The sequence below is a fragment of the Camponotus floridanus genome, unplaced genomic scaffold (genome assembly GCF_003227725.1).
Source record: "Camponotus floridanus strain SB8 unplaced genomic scaffold, Cflo_v7.5 scaffold141, whole genome shotgun sequence".
Classification (NCBI taxonomy): Eukaryota; Metazoa; Arthropoda; class Insecta; order Hymenoptera; family Formicidae; genus Camponotus; species Camponotus floridanus.
In genome coordinates, this window is record NW_020229261.1 from 221622 (window position 1) to 245750 (window position 24129).

General features: G+C 34.4%; 2 protein-coding genes across 9 annotated transcripts in view; one reads left to right on the forward strand and one right to left on the reverse strand.

Annotated features, from left to right (window-relative positions):
* LOC105250983 (mucin-3A) overlaps positions 1–2642 on the forward strand; it is a 32708-nt gene extending 30066 nt beyond the window's left edge. For both annotated transcript variants that reach the window (XM_025406388.1, XM_025406389.1), the window contains exons 17-19: positions 672–846; positions 941–1072; positions 2039–2642. In XM_025406388.1, coding sequence (XP_025262173.1) covers positions 672–846; positions 941–1072; positions 2039–2496 — 765 coding nt within the window. In that variant the 3' untranslated portion in view covers positions 2497–2642. The remainder of the gene's footprint in view (positions 1–671; positions 847–940; positions 1073–2038) is intronic.
* Positions 2643–4065: 1423 nt separating this feature from the next.
* Positions 4066–24010, reverse strand: LOC105250976 (alpha-actinin, sarcomeric). Of its 7 annotated transcripts, XM_020027418.2 has the most exons (15): positions 23227–23341; positions 22697–22827; positions 11292–11526; positions 10573–10908; positions 10243–10332; positions 9685–9770; positions 9069–9414; positions 8700–8976; positions 8441–8612; positions 8115–8351; positions 7914–7998; positions 7619–7722; positions 7299–7538; positions 6840–7136; positions 4066–6753 (listed from the first exon to the last, which is right to left on the reverse strand). In XM_020027418.2, the coding sequence occupies exons 2-15, from the start codon at positions 22796–22798 to the stop codon at positions 6595–6597; spliced, it is 2766 nt and encodes a 921-aa protein (XP_019882977.1). In that variant the 5' UTR covers positions 22799–22827; positions 23227–23341; the 3' UTR covers positions 4066–6594. The 7 variants fall into 7 exon arrangements, with proteins under 7 accessions (XP_019882977.1, XP_011255729.1, XP_011255727.1 ...); XM_011257427.3 differs by lacking the exons at positions 9685–9770; positions 23227–23341 and adding an exon at positions 23803–24010 and having other exon boundaries at positions 10247–10332; XM_011257425.3 differs by lacking the exons at positions 9685–9770; positions 23227–23341 and adding an exon at positions 23803–24010 and having other exon boundaries at positions 10247–10332; positions 22697–22911.
* Between the last annotated feature and the right edge of the window lie 119 nt (positions 24011–24129).

A 24129-nucleotide genomic window follows, 5' to 3' on the forward strand; every position in this document is an offset into this window, starting at 1 on the left:
AGTTCCTCTTGCCACTACAAATTAACAAATTTCTTTTCAAAAGGCGTACCGCGCATTTTTGCGCGAGCGTCCACACATTTCGCTTTTTCTGATATTTTGAACATCTTTAATGCTTAGATTAATATATTTTAACACGCGGAACGTTTCAAACAACACAATTAGAAACAAAAAGAAAGATTAAAAAATTTTTAAACACTTTAAATAACAACTAAAAGATTAGAAAATCTCTTATATAAATGAAAAGATGTCTATATTTAAAAAATTAAAATGTATGTAAAAAGTAGATGCCTATACTTAAAAAATTAAAAAGAGAGAGAGAGAGTATGCAGAAAAGAAGTCTCGAAGATAAAAGAGACTTATATAAATAAAATATAATCTTTTAAAAAATACATTTTAATAAGTATTAAAATCGAGTTTTAAAAAAATTTTTTAAAGACATTTTTAATTATTTGTGTGTTGTCTGAGATATTATAATCTCGAAATCTTCTCAATTCTCTTTATCTTAATTTTTATCTTAAACTTGCTTTTTCTAGAATTGTAAACACATTTATATCATAATCGTGTGTGCGCATTCATATAAACGATTCATCAGGAATTAATTTATCTCTGTCGCGCTTTGCACTATTTGTAGTATTTGTAGTTTATAAGAAAATCAATTATTACTCCAACAGATAAATTCCTCAAAGAATGGTGGATCGGTCAATCGCAAATTAGGACACGCTATTAGACACAGAAAACCGTCGACGACGCCCGCTCCGTTAATCAACTCCTTTCCAAGCACCGTGGCTATTTATCGAAACGGTAGACCAATTGAAACTACCTTTTCATCGAGAGTAGACCTCGTCGGTAGGTTTATGAAAAAAAATTGGTTTTATTTTTATGTATTTTAGATTTATTTTTCAATTTTTCGAAAATTCCTTCTAATATTTTTTTTTTTTAGATGCATTCGAGGATACCAGATCGACTGTCATGCAAGACGATCAAAAGCCGGATGTGTCCGATCAAAGCATCCGCGCCCAAGAATTCGCGGTGACTTTAGCTGACCCACCGCTATCGTCGTCATCGGACACTGGTACATTATACTTGCTAGAGACCACGCCATCCGACTATTTAATTCTTCTAATTTAAAATATCATATCATTATATTACGAGCCTTCTTTTGACAGATCGGCTATGCGTTTCAACTAACAACACTCGATTCACCTCAACACAGCTCGCTTCTTCTATCGGGTTATTTGTGATAACTGTCTCCGTTTAATGAAGATAATCTCCTGAAAGTCGCCAACTTATGTCAAAATGTGACGCTAATCATATAAGAAATCGTATTTTTAAAGGAAATCTTCGCAATAACGTCATCATCTCGATCGATTAATTCATTTATGCGTCATGTCTTTCTCATGACATTCGCTTCAAGCATCTATCTTCTATCTTTTCACTGCGTTTTTTCTTCGATTACGCCGATTTATACGCGGAATTTCTGTTGTCATTGATCAATGTTCGCTCATTTATATACTAATATAATCGTGCAATTTCTATGCACCATTATTCGTGTTTTCTTCTATCTCTTTCTCTCTTTCTTTTTCTTACGGTCACATTCATCATTTGCTTTACTAGGCGAATTAATCACTAATCATTAAATTCATTGACGCCATTGACAGAATAAACGGTACACGGCATAGATTCTTCGGCCGACTTTTAGAGACTCTAAATGATTGATCGATTAAAGAATTGACCTTTCTAGAAATAACTGTTTCGTACCATTACGTATTCATTCTAAATCGGCAAATTTGACAGCACAATCTTACGTGCTCTTGATATTCCTCGTAAGGTTGTTGAACAATCTCGGTTCCTTTGTCCTTCAGCTTCTAAGCAGCCACCGATTCTTATCATTCGATTGATTGACATTTCACTAATGAATCTCACTCTTTCTACTTCGTCACGCTCTCTCATTCTGGAAATCAGCCTCATCATCTGTGACCCGCTTGACCGGTAAACTTACATTTATGCGACAAAGACTAATCAAGTTCCACAAAATTAGGTCGAACGGTGTTAAGGGACGCCGCAAGGCGCAAGATAAGCACTACCGTAGCGCCTAGAACAGATCCGAACACGATTGACAGGACGATTTCGAGATACGATGCGGACTTCAGGAACCGTCAGAGACCCAAGACGCAAAGTACACGACCTATAGTGAATACTACCACGAGACCCAGAAGACCGTCGGTGCTCGACTACGATTATTACGAAGATGACGTGCCGATCGTTAGCGGCAAGTCTTTCCTCAATAGCAAGCTCTTCCTCACGAGTAAGGGTACTATACGTTGCTTGGACCAAGGCAACTTTCCGCATCCTTACTCGTGTAAGAAGTTTATCACTTGTACGCGTATGCTAAACGGCCAGATAATCGGGACCGAGTACACCTGCCCCGATAAGCTGACCTTCGATCCGGTCGGTGGTATCTGCAATTGGTCCGCCGGTCTCGGTTGCAATAATTGATCGATTCTCCTTAATTCACTCGACAGTCTCTAACGTAAAAAAATTATCTCAGATTTGATTGCACTTGATGTCACTTAGAGCTTTCTTTGTTCGGATAAATCCATTTAACTATTCAAAACACACACTATTAAAAAAAATAAATAAAAATAAAAAAAATAAAATCGGAAAATTATAATTCGATCTAGATTTTTCATTTTTTTAAACATTTTTTTGTACCTGATTCGGACAATATAGGATTAAATAATCTTATATTCACGTCTTATAACACGTTCATATAATACAAATAATATTTGATTACATTTTTAAAAGAGGTATAGTTCTTTAATTCATTTCTGCTATTTAGAGCGAAAGATCTGAGAAAATATTTAACTGTCGAATGATTCCGATTATCAATCGCATATTTTTTCGAAGATAGACATTTTTAACATACAAGGACGATTTTCTCGATTTAAAATTAAGAGTGATTCAGAGAAAAATATTTTTAATTTTATAAAATAAATTTATATAAATTTTATTTTGATTCACCTTTCTGCCTTTGCAAAAGTTTGAGATATTACTATTTTAGATTTTTTAAAACTTTGCTATCATCGCAGCATAAATGATAGCATTCTATAAAAATCATGTTGAAATGATGTTATGATTATAATTATATATTTAACGATAATGTTAGGAAACAACCGTAACTAGATTATTTGTTCGAGGAGACTAGAATCGGTCTCATCGAAAAGGCAAAATAACTTCAGTTTTTTTTACCATTTCCAAAGATAATTTTTTTTCTATATCGTGACTAATAATAATAATACAACGTAATACATATCAAACGCGACTTCTAATATTTTAATTTCTCTCATATATAGTCATTTCTCTTTAATATAAATTATAAATAATTTAATTTTATAAAAAAAATTTAATTCTGTTGCCTTTTCGAAGAAATTGATTCATTTATAGTCGCTGATGCTACGAGGATGCGAAGAGGACTATTTTTAGATGCATTTAGTCTAATAATATGTATCGTGTACTTTATGTATTACGATCGTATAATAGCCATATATAATCGGGCGAAAACGCACAGAGCAGTGATATTATCATTAAAGTCTCTTTATGTAAATATTAATAGAATTACGTATAAGAATAGCATGTAAGATAACGTTCTTTTCGCGTAGCGTACCAAACGCAAATTTATCCGTCAATTTTTACGCGTGATTGTTAAATCCTCCTTAATTTTATCTTATGAAAGAGATACGGCGATGAATAAACTCTATTCGATTCGTTCATAGACTCGAGTCCGATATATCGAATCTGTATGTATCGAAAATTTTTGTACTTTGAATAAAACGGCATTTAGTTTAACCACACACACGCATTCGTTGTACATGTTTCTAAAATTAAAAAATGATTCATTAATATAATATATAGTCTCTTTACTAAATAGGTATTTCCTAAATAAGTTACACAATTATAAAGCAGGTGAGTCGCTTTAATTTATCGAGACATTTTCGATAAAAGTATCGAGAAAGAGAGACATTTCGAATACGTTTTATTAAAGATAAAAAAATAAACTCTGCGATATTTTTTTCAAAGATTTCTTTATTTTCCCCGATATTCTTGTCTCACAATGTTATTTGTTATTAATCTAGTTTAGGAAGATGAAATGTGGGCAAAACAAGTATACAATAATAGCTGATAAATGTAATGCAACGCGAGGCGGCCGTGCTTTTAGTAAGGCTTCCATTTTCGAATTGTCGCAATTTCATATAAATATTGTAAAATAATAATAATAATAATAATAATAATAATAATAATAATAATAATAATAATAATAATAATAATAATAATATAATTACAATTACGTGTGTATAAATGATGATGTGTATTTGTTTATTTGACAACTGTTCAGTAACAAAGTGTTCAAAGACTTTGTTCATCTCTGTCGAATACTCGAATTTCATCTTTGAAAAAAATTCGAAAGACTTTCCCGGTAGACCTGATACGTATATATGTTTCAAGATGAACGCCTTCCTTTTTTACGTATATTTCTTCTTGTTCAGTGTACATGTACATGTGAGAAAGTGCGTGTGCGTGTTTCGTCGTTTATCATTATTTAGTGTATACTGTTCCAGCAGTCTGTGTTCTGTTTTGGCGTGTTTCTCGTATATTATTTAACTCTGTGTGCCCAATATGTAATACATATCGAAAGAAAAAGAGAGAGAAAAAGAAATACAAAGGAATGAGAAATTATGTAAATTTGTGTAATTGGAAAAAAAAAACATTTAAAAAAAGATAGATATTGAGAAGCGTATTAAAGCGCAACAAGCGAAACGGAAAAAGCTTACAATATTTACTCGCCGATAAAAATAATTGCATTTCACACGCGAACATTTTTATCGAGAGAATGACTCTTCCACGATGGTTCGAACAATAATAATATAATGATCGGATGACTTTGACGTCACTTTTGATATATAGATAAGGCTATTCAAAATGTGATACGAGAAATGGCAGCTGTGGTCAGACATTTACATGGTGGACTCTATATTACAATTAACGCCCCTTATCGCTTCTTGCGCGATTATTTATAAAAATAAATACTTTGAGAAAAAGTATTTCGTTAACTATCGATAAATCAATACACATATCGGAGCGATATATAATAAATAATAATTAAAATCAAATAAATAAATAATTTGCTTCGTTTAGCATATTCGTTTCTCGCGTATCTTTAGTATACGATTTACACAAAGTGTATAAGGTGAGACGCAGCTTAATCCTTAAAGGTTCGTAGTGCCACGCTCATTAAAAAAATATGAACATTATTCGATTTCGAACATACATTTTCTGGATACTTGGCGAGAAGGTCGATTTATCGTTAAGACTCGCAAAGTTCGTTATTATTACTCTTCTGAGTTTTAATATTTCATCGTTTTATTCGTATATTTGTGCGAACATTGATCTATGGCGCGAACCGAATATCAACGCTTTCGTAACGTGTGCATCCAATATACGACATAGAATTTGGCAATTTTTGAAAGGGGGAGCACACTTTTTTTACCGACAAACATGATACGATTGGAGAATATAATAAAGATATATACTGGATTCTTTCATCAGAAAAATCTAATTCGAAAACATTAAATTCGTGTCACGCTACAATGACAAAATCGCAAGTCTAAAAATATATGTTATATATATCTTCCATTATATAATTATACAAAAAAATGTAGAATATATTGTAGAACTTTAGAATAAATATTCCAATATACATAGAGGAAATAGCACTAGTACTACTAGTACTGCTACTAGTAATAATAAAAAATTTTGGAGAGCCTCTAGTATCAATGCACTCACTAATTGCACATATACAAATATATGAGCTTTCCTTTTTGTCATATCTCAAGCTTAATAGCTTGATATTCTTTTTCGGGACGTTCGCAGAGAGGAATCGTACAAAATCTTACCTATCAATTGGCACTTGCTTTCCCGAAAGAGAAAAAAAAAGAATGAAATCCAAATTGTTCATTTTAATGTAGGCTACATAAAAGAATAAATATATAGCAAAATGTTTAGAAGAGTATAATATCAATTTCGAACTTGGTGTTATCAATTTATGTGTTAGAGAGTTTCTATCTTTTTAACGAAAGGTATCCAAATATACCATATTTATTATTGTCGCATTAATAGACTTATGTAAGTACGTAATCTTCTTACTCTCTACGTACATCTGATATGTAATTTTTATTCGTGCGCGAAAGATATTCTGATGGAAAAGTTAATATTTACTTTTCTCTATACGACACACTTAGATCCCTTTGCGTTAAAACGACGTTGCTTATTCTTTCTTCGCTCTCGATGTTTCAACAGCCTCTAATATGTATGCGCGCGTATACGTACACAGTTATTAATATTTAGCGTAATGACTGATATCGCGTATGTATTGTACTGAGAGCTCCCGTAGCGAGCTCCATTTTCATTTTAAAACATCGTCACATGAAAATATGTTGATGCGACTAAAACAATAGGAGAAATTTTTAGGCATTGTTTGCCTATCAGCTGATGTGTACACCCGATCTTTTTTTCAATTTTGATTTCATTATGGTTTATCTACAGATCAGATTCGCCGTATAAGGCCGTCGAGAAAGAGCGATAATCAAGTGCTCCAGGAACAGCGCTCGGTCCTTTGTATGGAGGCATTCGTTGGATACAATATTCTGCCTGATCAGGCGGTAGTTCCCTCCTTAATTCATCCGGTAAAATGTAAGGCTAAAAAACAAAAAATTTTATGTTGATCGATACGCCTCGTTGTTTTATTATTGTGAAAATTATTACTGCAAAGAGTTTCCTCTTACCTTATCACCAGCAAGAATGCGGAAGCTGTCGATAACTTGTTCTGCCGTGTCGGTGTCGGTGGATTCACGCGTCATGAAATCAAGGAAGGCGTCGAAATGAACATAGCCCGAATTGTTGGGATCAACAATGGCTAGAATACGTTGGAAGTCAATGTCGCCCTGCCTGTCCTTTCCGATGGAATAACCCAGAGACACGAGGCAAGATTTAAACTCGTCCGGTGCCAATCTCCCTGTCCTATTCTTGTCGAAGTGATTGAAACTGCTGCGGAATTCATTCAACTGTTCCTGGGTGATACCCTAAAATGGAGAGAAACGCGATAGTTTTTATTCTTGAAATTGCTCTGCAGAAACGTATAAACACATAACAAATATACATATACAAATAAAATAGAAATTTTTGTAAAAATTTTGTAGAAACTTTAGAAATGGCAGTTTTTTTTAGAGAAAATTTAGAAATACCTTTGAATCTCTGGTGAGAATTTGATTCTCGACTTCATTAATGTTACGGTTGATTGAAGTTAGAAGTTGTTCCCAACCAACACGTAGAGTTTCCATGGTATACTGAGTATAACGGTTTTCGAAAATCATGCCCTCTTGAACTGCTTGATGAATTTTCTCTAATTCTTCCAGATGAGCCTTGTATTGATATACCGCCTGTTCGTATTCTTTCAAACGATGTAATTGATCCTCAAGAGTTCCCTAAAATATAGAAAAATATTTAAAAATTGAATATAAACAATGTAAACTTTTACATATATAATACAGATGATATTTATCACCTGAAGACCGAGGCCAATCGCAGTCACAGCATCCAATTGACGTTCTATCCATGGTCCAACAACATTAGCTTTCTCGGCAAACTGTCGTCTAAGTAATTCATTATCTATTTTTCACATTTCAGGAAATATCTTTTGACACATATATTTATGATCATTGAAAAGTATGTATCATTCAAACTTGTAATAGAAATTTTAGCGATATTAAAATATGCCGATATTAATGTTAATTTTCAGATAAGAGTCTTGACATTATAATAAATATAAATTAATAAATATTAATGTCGTCAAAGGATACTTTGTTGTTTGCGAAGTTCAGCAGCTAGAGTACCATCACGTTGAGGAACCAATTGTCTAACGTCGCTCCATTTCTTGGTAAGATCCTATAAAACAAATAATAATTGCTAAATTTAAGAGATTCTTCTCTATATTATATATATATATATATATATATATATATATATATATATATATATCAATAATTTATCCTTCAACATACCAATGCAGTGAGAGTGGTGTAAGGATTCTCTAGGCCACCCGGAATCTGGTATTGCTTAACTATGGATTCAACTTCGCGCACTAATCCCACAATCGAGTTGTACTCCTTGTCCGCTTCGCCGAGAGTAGCTTTGAACGCTGCGTGCGCGTCCATTAGGCCTTGGATCTCTTCCATAGTGTGGACGATAAACATGTCCACTAAATCTTCTCTGGTTCCATCCAACCAATTATTAAACGGCTGAAAAATGTCAGATGTCAGACATTATGTCACTTCTATTAAAGAACGGACATATATTGCATCTGCAAATGTAATCAAGTTGTACTCACAGCAGCGCGTTTGGCAAACTCCAAATGCAAGACGTCTATCTTCTCTAGGATTTTCTCGGCTTCGTCGAGAGCTTGACGCCTACGTTGAGTGAGCGTACCCAAACGATCCCACTGATCGCATATACGTTGGCACCTGGCATTTACGGATGCGCTATCGTGATACTCGAGGGTGCTGTAATTCAAAATTCAAAATTCAAAACGTAAAACGTTACAATAATCAAGATAATGATCGTCAGAAACATAAAGGTTTTGAAATTACTTGAGCTCTTGAGCGATAGCTGCGATCTGTTCCACGCGATCTTGATGCGCCGCGAGATCTGATTCAAAGGCCTCATGTTTTTTCTTCAGAGCCTTGAGCTCATTCAGCTTACACTGTCGGAAGTGTTGAGACGTCAGCATCTCCTCTTTACCGGCGGTCCACTCCTCATGAGCATCTGCCTTGTGCTTGAATTTCTGTGCCAGATGTTCCAATCGCTCTAGACGCATCATCTCAGACAGCAACCAATCCTCGAACGTTTTCTCGGCTAACTCCAATCCTAAGGATCATTTTCGACATGCTCATTATTCCATTTAGACATATATACAGACACACGGAGAGATGTACTCGAAAAACAAGATAAAATCGTACCTTTCCACGCTTTATTTATGTCGGATACCATTTTTCCTTCCGTGGGCATGTACGCTGGTCTATTGCTCAACCTCAGCTTTGTTTGCAAAGTATTGAAATTCGTTTCCAGTTTAGCTTTCTGTTCGACGCGAGGCGGCTTGTGCTTGCGTCGATACGTCCTGTATTCTTCCAATTTCTTCTGACACCCGGCGAGGGAATTGTCGGTTTGTCGACTGGCGAGCCATGGCATTGTTCGTCGTATCCATTCGAGCAGATCGGAAGCCAAACGCTCATACTCTTCCATAAGACGCTCATTTTCTTGATTTACCTTCAATACTTTACAGATTCTATTAGCCGCCGTCTCTGCCTACAATAAGAAAATTCGTATATAGTTTTCTCTTATCAAGAAAAATATTTTTATTTACATCTATACGCGTTTGAAGTAGAGAGTTTATTTTCATCAAGATGCATGAATATTTAGTTGTAATTTAAAAATGTGTAGAGAGGAAATTGATGAGATAAATAAAAGTTTGACTTTTGCGCACAGTTTGACATTTGCAATAACAGAGATTAATGATATTTTTATGCACACTCAACTATCTGTGTTGTGAGTTAATTCGAAATGCAAGAAACACACCTTTTGAGCACCGCTAAAACAGTGGTAGTATGACGAAACATAGGTCATCACGGCCCTCTCATCAGGCATTGCTGTGTTTCGCATATCTAGAAAAACACATTCGAAAAAACTCAAACCATGCGTTGTTAGCGATTCTGCCGTTAAAAATTGATTAATTTTAACAATAGACGAGTCTAGTGAAGAACGAAATATAATTAGTACATAATTTATCATATTAACTCTCAACATATCTATATTTTATACATATGATCAAAATGTACATGTGCACACAACGATCTTTGTACATATCGTATTAAAAAAACAACATAAAATTTTATTTTATAATCGTAATCTTATAACTGAAAAATATTACGTGACAGAGTGCGTAATTGATTTCAGGTCTGAGAGGTGAAACAATCAAATTAAAACAATAATAAGATAATCGATTAGCAAGTTCAAACGCCGTTAATGATATAAGCAAAACAATTCATTTAATTACAGTTCATATTAATGAGGGGTCAATTTTAACAACGGAGAAGGGGAAACAAGGAGTAAAGAGCAACACGCATTTCTTTACGCTGACCTGCTGGGCACCTTGGAACGCGTGGTAGTAGCAGGACACGTACGTCATAATAGCTCGCTCATCCGGCTTGGGAGTGTTGATCAAATCTATATGATATCAAGGGAACATATAAACATTAAGCGTTTGATACTCGTCAGTTTGATACTCAAACAAGTCCGCGATTGTAGCTCCGTTCTGTGTCCTTAATTTCGATAATTTCTTCGATCCTGTCGATCCGAGTGACGCGTGTGTCTTTCATATATTCCGAGAAGACACATAAAAATATATATCGCAAGTACCTAAATACACAGCGTGTTTTTAAATTTAACCATTTGATTTATGCTTACCATCGGGATCTAACATGCGAGGAATGTCGAGGTACTTTTCAGCGACATCAAAGGCAGTGTTTAAATTCTCCAGCGGATTATCCTTGCTGAGTTTATTGTAATCGATCAAGTCGGGTCGATGGCGATGAATGAGGGCGCAGAACGCGAGGCCGTCCTTGAAGGACAGGTGGAAGTTTTGAACGTTGACGTTCTTGTACGGGGCCGTCTTGCGCTGGCACCAGAGCAACAGACCCTCTTTCGCGGTCATTTCTTCCACGGAGATATCTTGGATCGCGAATCTTAGAATAATGGTCCATATCATTCCCAAGGTCATTTTCAGATTGCCATCGACAATTTCTGTTCAAAAGGAAAATCGTCAAGATTTTTGAGAAACATATGACATGTGTGAAGACAGTATAAATTAATTTTGCATCATTCTATTGAAAAAATGTAGAAGTGAAATTACTAGAAAGTTAAAATCTCTTCATTTGATCGTAAAGTATACATATATTAATAAATATTATATAATATATTAATAAGTATATTATTAAGTATATATTAAGCAGAGAGAACGAAAAAAAAATTATTAAAACAGGAATTATATACGATTTTATACGATATTTAATTACTCGATTTTTTATTTTAAATGTATGCATTAAATAACTATGATCATTAGAGGAGAGAGCATAAAATCTTCTTAAATAATACATAAAATGAGCTTCAAAAAGAAACTAATGTACCTTCTGCGCCAATTGAAACCAGCTTGACGCCCTTACTGGCGATATAATCGAGGGCCTTGTTCACGTTGGCGATCTTGTGGAACCTCATTTTGCCTCTGTCGGGTCTTGGGAGGGTTTCGCCTGAGATCACTTCAAGTAGCAACATGAGTTTCAACCCATTCCTGAAATCGTCTTCGATCGATTCGATGGCAGTGCCTGCTTTGCGTAGATGCGAATTGCACCAAGCTGTGAATGTCTGATACGACAAGAATTTATTAATTTATGTTTGAATTTTCTGTAGATAATCATCTTATGCTAAATAAGAGACAGCGACTAATAACACGTAGAAATGATAATTACGAGGTAATTACAAAGTGACAGTTTGCTCAAAATAGTTTACTTTACTAATTTTTGCCCTAACAATGTTTTCGCACTAATCTCATGAGCAAATAATCATTTAAAATAGAGGATTGGGTTTCTCTGCTATACTGCTTAGTGTATATTTTAGTAGACGACCCCGATCCCTCCCGCTATATATATCTTCTGTCCTGGTTCTTAAACTACGTTTCCTATCATTCTCTGCTATGATTTTCGGATAATCTTTTGATATCTTCGCGTCAGAAAACGTTATACGCTCTTATTAAATTTTTCTTCTTCGCATACGAAAAATAATTTTTCTGTTATTTTTTTTAATATTCAACTATTAACAAACATACGTCAAAAGTAATCTCGCGTAAACTTTCGAGCCAGAAATAATTATTTATACGTTAAATTCAAATAATTTCACAGAAGATTTAGATTATCACATAATGAATCAATATTTTTCAAAATATTTCCATTTTCGCGAAAAATTATCGTTGTAAATTGCGTTTATATTGCAATTAAATCGTTTTGTTGATTTTGCATTTCTAAAAGTTTCGAAGAAGATAAATCGAAGATCTCAGTTGGCGAGATATTTATCTGAATGTTGTTGAATAAAGCTTAGCATTTAATCGAGGTCGATAAAAAATTCAGGGTCGGCGATGAAATTTTCGGGTTGGAAAAATATTGCGTGAAATTCAATACGGGCGGCGTGAAGCACGACGGGCCAATTTTGGACATGAGCCACCCTAACATCTCTCTGCACGAGCTCTAAGATCTATTTGTAAAACATTGACTCCTCCCGCGTCGAGTATTAAAGATCATTTCGAAGAGACACATTTTGGAAGTTATTTAAAAATTAAATCACATCCTCTCTCCTCCTGTTATGTCATTAATCCGTCATCGAGTTACATACATTGTTCTTCTTCTTGATGACAAAAACGCGCGAATAAATCCATCCTCGCAAAAATCTGTTTAAGTCGAACATTAATAGAGTATTAATAGAGCATCACCGATTAATAGAGTAGTACATATTTTAATTCGTTACTGTAAATAAAATAAATTTTTCATCTTTCATCGCGATATAAAAACGCGCAGAATAAATTGAAAAATTGCAATTTTATATCGTATAAATTAAAAAAATATATATATCGTCGTACGATATTTGCGGAATCCGTAATTTGATACGTCGTCTGACAATCTTACGTATGTGTACGTGTGCAATGAATGATGTGCTGCATCGATAGAAATACAGCTATGCGCAGCTTGTAATTAAAAGGCGTTCTCCTTGTCATGTATGAAAGAATGCGATAGTCTGATATATTTGCTGATAATACATTATTTTTATTTCCGTTCGTTTCTGCGACTATCGAAGATTCGCATTCGTTTTCCAGCCTACGCCGACGAGTATACTCGACAATTTTTTTTTTTTTTTTCGAAGACAATTTATGTGACGAATGATATAAATATAACATCTCCCTCAATTTATATTATGTAATTCATGCACGGATTCTGACCGAGTAGGCGATCGATCTAGAAAAAAAGTGCACGATCTCCTCATAAATAGACGGCTATTTTTATGAATTATTTTTGAGAATCGGGATTCTTATTTTGTCCATGAACATTTAATTTAGGAAAGTATCTGAAAAAAAAATTAATCTATTTATTGGTTTTTTATTTGATATTGACCTTAAAGTAATTTATTATCGTCACATTTATTAATTATACTAATCACATTAAATAGTCTGAAAAAATGTTTTTATCTGTTTGAATTAATTTATAGAGAGCTGATTTAAAACAAATTATTAATAAAGATTTTTCTAATATATGTCTAATTCTTTTCAAATTATATTTTATCTTCTTTCTTTCTCTCTCTCTCTCTTTCTATTTCTATTATTTTATTATTATCATCTAACGATTTTATCTAATTATCATATTAAAAAGATTGAGTAAATCAATATATCATTATAAATTTTTTTCTTATTCGTGAGTCACCGCGTCTTTTTTATTTATAAATTGATATCACACATATTAATACTACAAAAATAGTACGATAAACACCATCATTATTTTCGATACTGCCTGTTATTTTGGTACGCGAGACAAGGGTTTCCTAAAATTCCTAAATAACAGATATAATTAATTAAGTATATAATTCAATAATGCTTATTTAATTAAATTAATTATATTAATTAAGAATTTTATGCATTTTGTGTATTAATGAAGAATATATTTTTAAGTCGCATAAATATAATAATTATATAATTAAATGTATTTATATATGACTCTAAATATATATCTTGCAAATTCGTGGATAAGAAAAAAAAATACTTTACATATTTTATATCTAATCAAATTTTACAAATTAATACAAATTTTATATCTAACTTGCACAATTGTAACTTTTTCATTTTCTAATGCTTACTTAGCATGATTTCGTCAGTCTTATTCGCGGTTAGGCGGTGTATCGACTATAAATAAATACAGTTATACAAACAAAGCAGCCTAAATCCTGTGCGCATAATTCATGTAATCCAAGTCTCGAAATTCCGCACGCGGTTATGCACGCTAATCTATTTCTATTCCGAAAGTTTGGCAGTAGTTTTCGTTCGCCTGTATAATTCCTATCATCCTTATCGGATTGCGTCGTGTCTTATCAAAATGTATGCAGCTTAACCTTCAATAAGACGCGACGCCGTTCGAGGCGAAAATATTAGTGTTTATGCGCCTCAAGATTTGCGGAATCTTTGGCTTAGATCTCTATCGTTGCTTGTTTTCTACCTTCTGCAATCTGAGAATGCACAATTTCATTACATTGCATTTAAACTCTTGGTAATGGAAAAATTTAGTTATAAATTAATTTCTTCGCACGTATTTTTTCGACGATAAAATAACTTTTAGAGTTGTTAATTTATATTTAAAAAAAAGAGAATAATATTATATACATTTCTCTTCTATAAGCTATATTTGTATATTTGTATAAATATTATATATTTAAATATATATTTAAATATATTTTGTATATATGTACAAGAAAAAGAATGTATATATATATATATATATATATATATATATATATATATATATATGTGTGTATATTTTTCTATACTCTGACACACATATACATACACATCTTTCGAATTAAATTTGCTTCTTTTCACAATATATTATTTTATGTCGTTTACAACTAATATGGGACAGATATTGAAATTTAATTACATATAATTCTAATTTGAAATTAAAAGATACATGTAATATAAAAATATTTTTTTAAAAATTTCTCTAAATTTACTTTTACGTATAAATTTTTTTTCCAAAACATATCTAATATATATATATATATATATATATATATATATATATATAACATGTTCAATATATCTTTTCAATTAATAACTTTTTTCCAATAATGGATTTTTGTCAAAGAATTAAATTAAATCTGGAGCACTACTATCAAGGAATTATATTGTTATTTAAAGTATCATTGATAATAGATAGCCTTCGATGAGAAGCAAAAATTGTAACAACCTGAATCGCGGGATATAGTTACGTGGGCCGGAAATGAGATCTGTAATTACAACTACGACCTTTCGAATGGGGCCAATACCTAGTCGAAAATAGTTAATCGTGGGTGTGCAGCACGATATCTGTGTGATGAATCCGCGTTTGGCGCACGCAACTGCGTGAATAGTCGAGCAACTATACTTGCCCAAGAAAAATAATCGCATTTCCCGCGCTATTAAACCGTGATATTATTCGCACTTGATATTTGTTCTCTAATATGAGATGTACTTTCTTTTACATAAATTTCGACCGTCATCGTTTCCTTCGATATTCTGTAATCAAATCAGAGCCTTGATAATACGTTCTATATATACGTAGATTTTTTTCAAGACGGTAAATGCGATAATTTCTATTTAAATGCAAATATATACAACATATATGATATATGATACAAAATATGTTGATAGATTCTAATAAAATTCATTTGAATTAAAAATGTAAAATATTCTATCAACATTCTATGATGTATTTAATTGTTCAATTAAATAAGATTGATAGTATTTTCTCGCTCAATTAGGAACTTGAACTTTAGTGATTATTTCAATCTTCCATTCAAGATCATCGCATGGCAACAATAAGCGATTCATGATTGTACTTGCTATCTCGAGAAATATGTCAAGACTCACTTTTGAAATTTTTCTCGGAAATTCTAAGTGTATATACAATAAATTGAAAGCGAGATATATGCAATGAATATAAATTTAAAAAATATAAAGAATGGAGGGAATACATAAATCGGGCTGTTATAAATAATCGCACTGGAGAGAAATATACATTCGTTTAATTTGTATAAATATTTTATTTCTAATCATAATTGCAATATCGAAATGCTGTCCAATTTATCTTTCAATCCTGTCTTCCGCTTACATGTATTTGTATGTCTATATGTGAGATTTATATTCCCCTCTTCTATAATAATATTATTTTATCACTGATATTATTACGCTGATATTATCGCATTATATGTCACATATTACTTCGATTCATTACTTCACGATTATATCATCGCGTGACAATGCTCTTAGTCAAAATATGGCATGCGTGGGACATTCGGTTCCAATTCGAGATTTGGCGCGTAGCCGGGAACCCTCCAAAGGTTAACGATCCCCCTGCGGAAAGAAATCGATCGGACGCGGAACCGGAGCTGTCATCCTTGCCGCTCGCCGACTCCGCTTTCACTTATTCGCGATTATAATGCGAATTACGCGTTGCACGGGATTCCGTCATTTTCTCTTTCTCTCTTTCGAAAGCGCCAGACGACGACTCGCGATCTGCCAAATTGGCACGACACATGTCCATCAAATTCAAGTACGCGAAAAGGAAGAGTAACTTCGTACTGTAAAATCGTAATATCAAGAATTCCTTGGAAGAATGAAACAAAGTTTTCACGATGTAAAGTAAAGTGTTTGACAAGTGGATTAATATTTAATATGATAAATATATAATTAATATAAAATTTAATATTAAATATTAAATTTAATAATTAAAATAATTAATTAAATTTAATATTTAATTTAATAGTTTCATTTTATGTATCTTTTTAGAAAAATATCAAAACTCTCTAAAGAAGAATTACTAACTAAAATATCAACGTTTTTAGTACGTGAAAATTATGTAAGGGCTTAGACGAAAAAATGATCATTATTAGAATTTTGTGAAAAAATGTAAGAGACCGCGAAGGATTGAACGGCGAATCAAATTCCAATGATAAGAATTCATGATAGATGCGAAACCGATGTCTGAAATGTCCGAAGTCTGATCGGAGGGTGTGGATTCCGACTAAATGAGAGATCGACGACGTACAGTCGCACGCGTTATCTATTTATACGGTCTATTTATACGTAAACGTCAGACGCGTCGCGCAAACAGTCGAATGAAAAGCGAGTGTATCGCTCTTTCGAACGCAAAGTGTTCCTGATGCTATTGACCAGGTCGATGATTCTGAAATAATTATCGTTCGCAGCCCATCATCGCGAAATAAATTTCATTATCGAATAATTTTATCGTTTATTTTTTTTTTTTTTTTTTTTTTTTTTTTTTTTTTTTTTTTTTTATCGTTATTTTTAAAGTCAATCTTGCGTTCTGCTGTCATTAATCAGTAAAGAATATCGTAAAATATGTAAAGTACGTAATTTGTGTATATTATGTATTTATTGTTAATTAATATATTTCTATAAATATGATTAAAATTATTACGTATTTTGCTGTAAAAAAAACATTGTAAAATATGAAATAGAAATACTATTAAAATGATTAGATGTAAATTAATTACAATTAATTTAAAGTTTATTACTCGACTTTTTGGCAATTTCTTTTGACGCACGTAAACAATCGTAAGACTTTAATCAAATAGATAGACGTAGCGGAGAAAATGGCATACACTTGTGTGGGGATTATCTATAATTGCCAAAGATACATTCGGGGACGCAAGCCGTTAGTTAGTGCCCGTTATCCGGCCTAACCGTTTGATTTTACCTGTTAAAGCCGGATGATTGCTACGCTTTGCAACGCAGTGAGGAAAGGACAACATGAATTAATCTCGGGTGAGAGCGCGTCGATACAACGCGATTAATCGGCGATTTCTAATTACATAGTACGCGAATGAGATAATTCCATCTATGCGAGTAATTGAGGGGGTGGTCGGGGGTAACGATAATTGAAATAGTACGAGCGTGAGAGTGAAAAATAAATTAATAGTCAACGGCGATGATGAAAAGCACGAATTAACATCGATTTTATTAAAGAAAATATCGCGATACCGTTGAAATTATTTACGTTTAATCCTATTTCCAGAAACGTAGCCAGCTTTCTTCCTGGAGAAAGCAAAGCCAATAAAAATGAAAATTTATGGAGAAAAAATTTTCCTTTATTTTTAATGTTTTCCAATCCAAAAAGAGATTAGATGGATGAATTGGAAGGAAGGGAAATTTTTAATTAATATTTCATTTGAGATATTCATTTTATCACTTTATCTATGACTTTGATGATATTTTATGATAAATATATTAATATGGATATAACAAATAAAGATATGATATATTGGAATTTAACGTTAATAAAAATCAGGAGACTGCCCATATTAATTGCGTAAAGGTTCATAAATTTCAGCTACGCGACACTATCTATTTTTAATCAGTAACCTATTCTCTAACGGCGCCAAGATGTCATAGTAAGTCTAGGGAAAGACTTTAATGAACGCTTTAAACGTTTCGATGTGTGGCGTTCAAGTGTGAATGTCGTCTAGAAAAATAGTCTTCATGAGCTGCGACAATTGCTCGCGAAAAGATTTATGCTCCCGACAAATACCTTGGCTAAGTTGGTTGTTAAATGTGTGCACGAGAAACTTTGCAATAATAATCAGTTCCAAGACACGTCGAATGTTAAATTATTCAAATTAATCAAACTATGCGTGAAATTGTAACGACATATGGTCGATATACTTTATCTACAGTGAGCTGATTCAATGAAGCAATAATGAGATATTTATACTATAAAGTAATCATGAGTATGTAATAAACACCTGCAGTCATCAAATACAAGTACAGAGTGATTCAAACGTTTCCAATTCAAAAAGCAGATCATATGATATTTTATGTTTAAATGTAACTCGTACAAATAAATTATAAATTTCGAATAATAATCAAGAAACTATATATAAGATATCATAATGATATTTAAACTCAGAATTAAGATAAAACAAATGTAGAAAAAAATATCGCATAAAAAAAAAATTATCCAAGATCGATAGTGTTAATTGTTTTAAAAAATGATACGAGAGCGGAAAATCGAATGAAAAATATGCGATATTTCGTATTCATTATGAAATGCAAGTAAATTATAAATTTCGAATAACAATTGTGAAATCGTTTACAAAACATCATAGACATTTAAATTAAGCATTAAGATAAAACAAATATCACAAAGAGAAAAGAATATCCAAGATCCTCAAATCAGAAGTGACATTTATTCTAATTTCAAACGCAGTGTTTTGTTGAAAAAAAAAAAAAAAGATACGAGAGCGGAGAATTAAATAAAAAAGTGTCTAGCAAAATATGATTTCCAGCATATGAGATTATTCCGAGATCGGACATAAAGGTAAAGTAAGGGCTCGGAGGATCGCGAACGGCGAGTCTGAAAGCTCGAGCCGAGCAGCTGTTTCCGAGCAGCCGCGACCTATTTAAACGTCGTCGGAGAAAAAGATTCCTATCGCCGGAATGTTTGGTCCGCGCGCGGCTGACAACGCGACGTACGCAGAGAAAGAGAGAGAGAGAGAGAGAGATTTTACGAGAAATTCTCCTGTACAGTTAATCGGCCGGCGCGTGTCATCCACCTCCTCAATGCGTTTAAACGGTACTGCTAATTGGCCCGTCCTCCCCGTCATACTCCATCAATTTCGATTCAAGCCAGATTTGAACGCACGAAATTCGAATGACACCGGGTGCTACCTTGCCTTGATTTTCGTGTCTCGTATAAATACATGTATACTTGATAGATACGGATATAGACTTATTAAGAGCGAAAAAAGGGGGAGAGTATCCCATGCTTCCGCGGCAGTAAATATTTCTAGTATATTCAAATCTAACGAAAATTTGTATCGGAATCATATGCAATAGCTTTATAATTATTTTTTTAATTTAAAGATTGAAGAGTAAAATCGTGATAAAGAATATGCTGGAATATAAATAAGAATTTTGTTACTTATCTGACATAAAGTGCGACTATTTTAGACATATTCTTCAATCAATTTTATTTTATAATATCGAATGTAATTATACAATTAATTGATATAAAACTGTCTTATTAAAAATGATGAATAAAAATGAAAAATGAATGAAATGAAAACGATATTAATAAAAATGAAAAATGAATAAAAATAAAAACTTACATTTTATTTATTATATCAGATGTTTTTTTGTATTTAATTTTCGAATCGATGTTTTACATTTTTAGAAATGAAACATTTCAAGAGATTTGCGAATAAAATTGAAGAAGATGCAAATTTCAACTCTTTTCATTTATCCTAAATATATATATTTATTATTTTATTATTAATTTTATTTTATTATTAAATATATATATTCATCCTAAATATTTCAAAACTTTCTCAATACGATTAATGTTATTATTACTTCAAAGTATTTCTTAATATGACAATAAATTATTAATTTTTCTAATCATAAAAGGATTCTAAGACGGAGAGGAAAAATTGAAGAATGATTCCTACATTTCTTCCTCGGTATCGCTTCCTTCCGACTTCGCCGGAACCTATTGAATTCACAGAAACATTGTCATGTCATGTTTGAAAGGGGAAATCGTCGCGCAAGAGCTTTGTTCTACGAAACGCGAAGGAACAAATGTTCGCGCGCGATTCGGTGAACGGAATGAGTTTTCGTCGCCGCGACGCGAATCTCGGCGTCGGCCTCTCGGACCGCGTTTCCGGAATGGGGCACACGCGGATCTCTAAAATTAGAGGCGTTACGAAAAATGCCCGCTCTCTCGGCGACGACGAGGCCGGCGTATCGGGCGCGTTTCGTATCTCAGGAACGCGTAAGCTTTACATTGACGCGCGCGCATAACCATATTATCAGCGTCGCTTATCTAATACCTGACTCGACGCCAACGCGCCTTCGCGCGGAATGGAAAAGGAAAAAGATAACGAGAGGGAAAGAGAGGAAAGAAGAAAAAAAATCACTCGAGCAACAGCAGGAGAAACGGTCACGAGAATCGTGAAAATCACGCTCGCAGGCGTGACTCATTGCTCGATTATTTTTGTCATAAAGTCTGAAAATACAATCCGAAGGGCTGCGGCCGATATTATACTAGAGAGAGAGAGAGAAAGAGAGAGAGTGAGAGAGAGGCGGGAGAGCTCCGGGAAAGCCTTGAGCTCATGCCAAAGATGAGGAAAATATTTGCGAACGCGTACTCGAGGGAATGCTTACGATTTGTCAGTATCTAATGACGCTGCGTCGAATTAAATTGCGAGTAGGAACTGTTGAAAGATGTCGGCGAAAAAAAACTTCACTTGTTGTGTACGGTTTTAATTAAAGAGATCGTATCTTCACTTTATCTCCTCCTTTTTATTTAAGTGCGATAATTCTTTTTTAGATATATATTCGTTTATATTACTTCGACAATCTAACGTAAAGCTATAAAATATATGGTATTAAATATATGGTATTAAATATTTAAATGATATTAAATATCGACGTAAAGGTTTTTAAAGTTTTAAAAGTTTTTGATATCAGTCAGTTTCTTCGGCTCTTTTTAAATAGAAATTAATTAATGTAATTAATTTCTTCCAACGTTATATCTGATATTCGAAATATCCTATATTTTGATGAAACATTAGAATGTAATTTGATCGCGTATGGTAAAAACCCATAGATAAGAATGTAATTTATACATGTTAATAATCATCAAATTATATTCTACTTTAAAATCCGTATTTTAAAATTCAATTACAATTCATCACTCGATATTACTGACAATTATGTCCCATTAACTTTGCAATGAACATTATTGTCTTAACGATGATAAATTTTTTTCAATCAAAGACAGAGTCGTGAAAAAATATTGTTTATATGACTTGCAGATGTGACTTTTACGCAGTAGAAAAAAATAATATAATTTGTCACGTTAATGTAAATCATTACATTAATGCTACTACGATGATTACACAAAAGTGCGCGCCTTTGCGTTATTATAGTACGTCAATATCTGATAAGATTACCACAATCTAAGGAACCTGATAAACCTCAATCCTCGATCTGCTAAATTCTCAATCGAAATTTTTTTTTTTGCTAAATGAACATAATTTTTTTGTCTTTATCAGTTATTCGTTTTTCTAGCCACACATTTTACAAATGCACTTGATTTATCTTCTCAATAGCATCATAAATATCAAGAGATAGAATTCAGCATCGTACACTTTCCTGCGTGCATGTTAAATTATAAGACAGGAAGAGACACAAAACGTTATATCTTCTTCGATTTTTTACAATAGATTTAATTTGAGTCATAAAGGAAAATGATTCAATAGTTTCTATCTCTGAGAGATAGTATGTATGTGTGTGTGTAACCAAAGGCTAAAGGTTCTATCTTTATACATCCATGATTACAGTATGCTTTTTAATCACAATAAATAAAGGTATAGATAAGAGAGTAAATTAGCCCACACAAAATCGCCTCCAGATTTTCGCGAGTTCACTTAATCTTTGCCCTGAAGAGAATCTTTTATTTTTTTTTAGCAATAAAAAAGCGAAGATACTTGATGCAAATTTGCCTCAAGTAATCAATGTAACTTTTTTTACGTAAACCGATAACGGTGGGTTCGGATAAAACTCGGAATAAAACATGAGAAATATGTGAAAGTAAAAAATTCAATCCGACAATTTTCGTTCTATTTCAGAAAGCGAATGGGCCGGGCGAGTTTGGGCCCAAAAATGCTCGCTAGAGTCTCAAGGTAGCGGAAAAAGAAGAGGAAGAAGACGAAACTCGCTCACCTTTTTCTGCTGTTTCTCCCAGGCAGGGTCCAAGAGACCCTCCCTCTCCCATTCCTCCTCCGGTGCCATATATCCGTCCCCGTAGGCTTCCATGTCGTTCATCCTCTCGCTCGTATGCGTGTCTCACGTTCCTTTAAACGCAAACGCCAAAAACGTGCTGTCACACGACTTCGTTACAACGTTACTCGCCCCGTTACACAACGGGAAAGATTAAACTAAACAGAGAAAAAGAAGAGGGGAAAGAAGAGAGGAGCCTTTCGCGAGCGAGCTTTTCGGAGAGAAACGCTCGATCAAAGATCGATATGTATCTCCTCGGCGTACGTACGTACGCAAGTTCGTTTCGGTGACAGCGACGCGTGTACTTGGGGGAAGAGGGGGGGAGACTGGAGATTAAAAAAAGAGAGAGAGAGAGGCACGAAGGGGGAAATCAAAGGGGGCCGAGCACGATGACTAAGGGAGAACTTGAGAGAGAGAGATAGAGGGAGAGAGAAAGGGAGAAGTGCAGCGAGAGACCCAACGTGAAAACGTACCCGCTAAGCCCAGAAAACGTTCGGTTTCGTGTCGTTCTTTCCCTCGCGTTGACCCCTCTGCCACGAGTCTGACATACGCGATTTGCTCGCCGGCGCACGACCCCCCCCTCTCCTCCCGATCGCGACTACTCCTCTCATATAGGGGACGAGGGTCTCATTCGCTCTCCTCTCCATTTCTCATCGAAGGAGGGGGAGCGAGACCCCTTCCACCGATTCCCTTCTAAATTCTCCCCATCGTTCTCTCTCTCTCTCTCTCCTTCTCACCCTCTCCTTGTCGAGTGTGAATGTTCGACAAAGCGAGAACAGTCTCTTTTTCCGCATTTGTTTGGACGTACGGACTCTATGAAAAAGAGATAATAACGCGGACAACGCGTCAAACGTCAGAGTCGTCGTGACAGCTCGCGGCTGCGTCGCGTCAAGCGTAGAGCTTATCGTGAAATTCGATTGTACGCGTACAATTCGAACCGCTACGTAATGTTACTTCGTGACGCAGCTGTCACGACGGAGGGGTAGCTCTCTCTCTCTCTCGCGCGCGCGCACGCAAGGTAACGTCGTTTCGTTGCGAATCATACGTACGCAGCGGGCCGGGCTCATCGGCCGAAACTAACTTCTGTCCTTCTTCCTCCCTCGCTCGCGCACGTACGCACGCACGCAAGCCGACTCCTCAGCTGTGACTCGCTCGCGAGGACGCAGGGGTGATGAAAATAGCGCCGGAGACGTACGCGACGCGACACCTCATTCACCCACACACGCGACTAAAATAGGACCGACGCGCGGTCCGCGCGAAATTCCCGAATCGATCGGGGCGACGCCATTCCCGAACGCGAGCGCGGGCCATGAGTCAATCACGCGCGATCTAGAGGGGAAGCGCGACTCGCGACTCGCGACCCGCGAACCACGAAC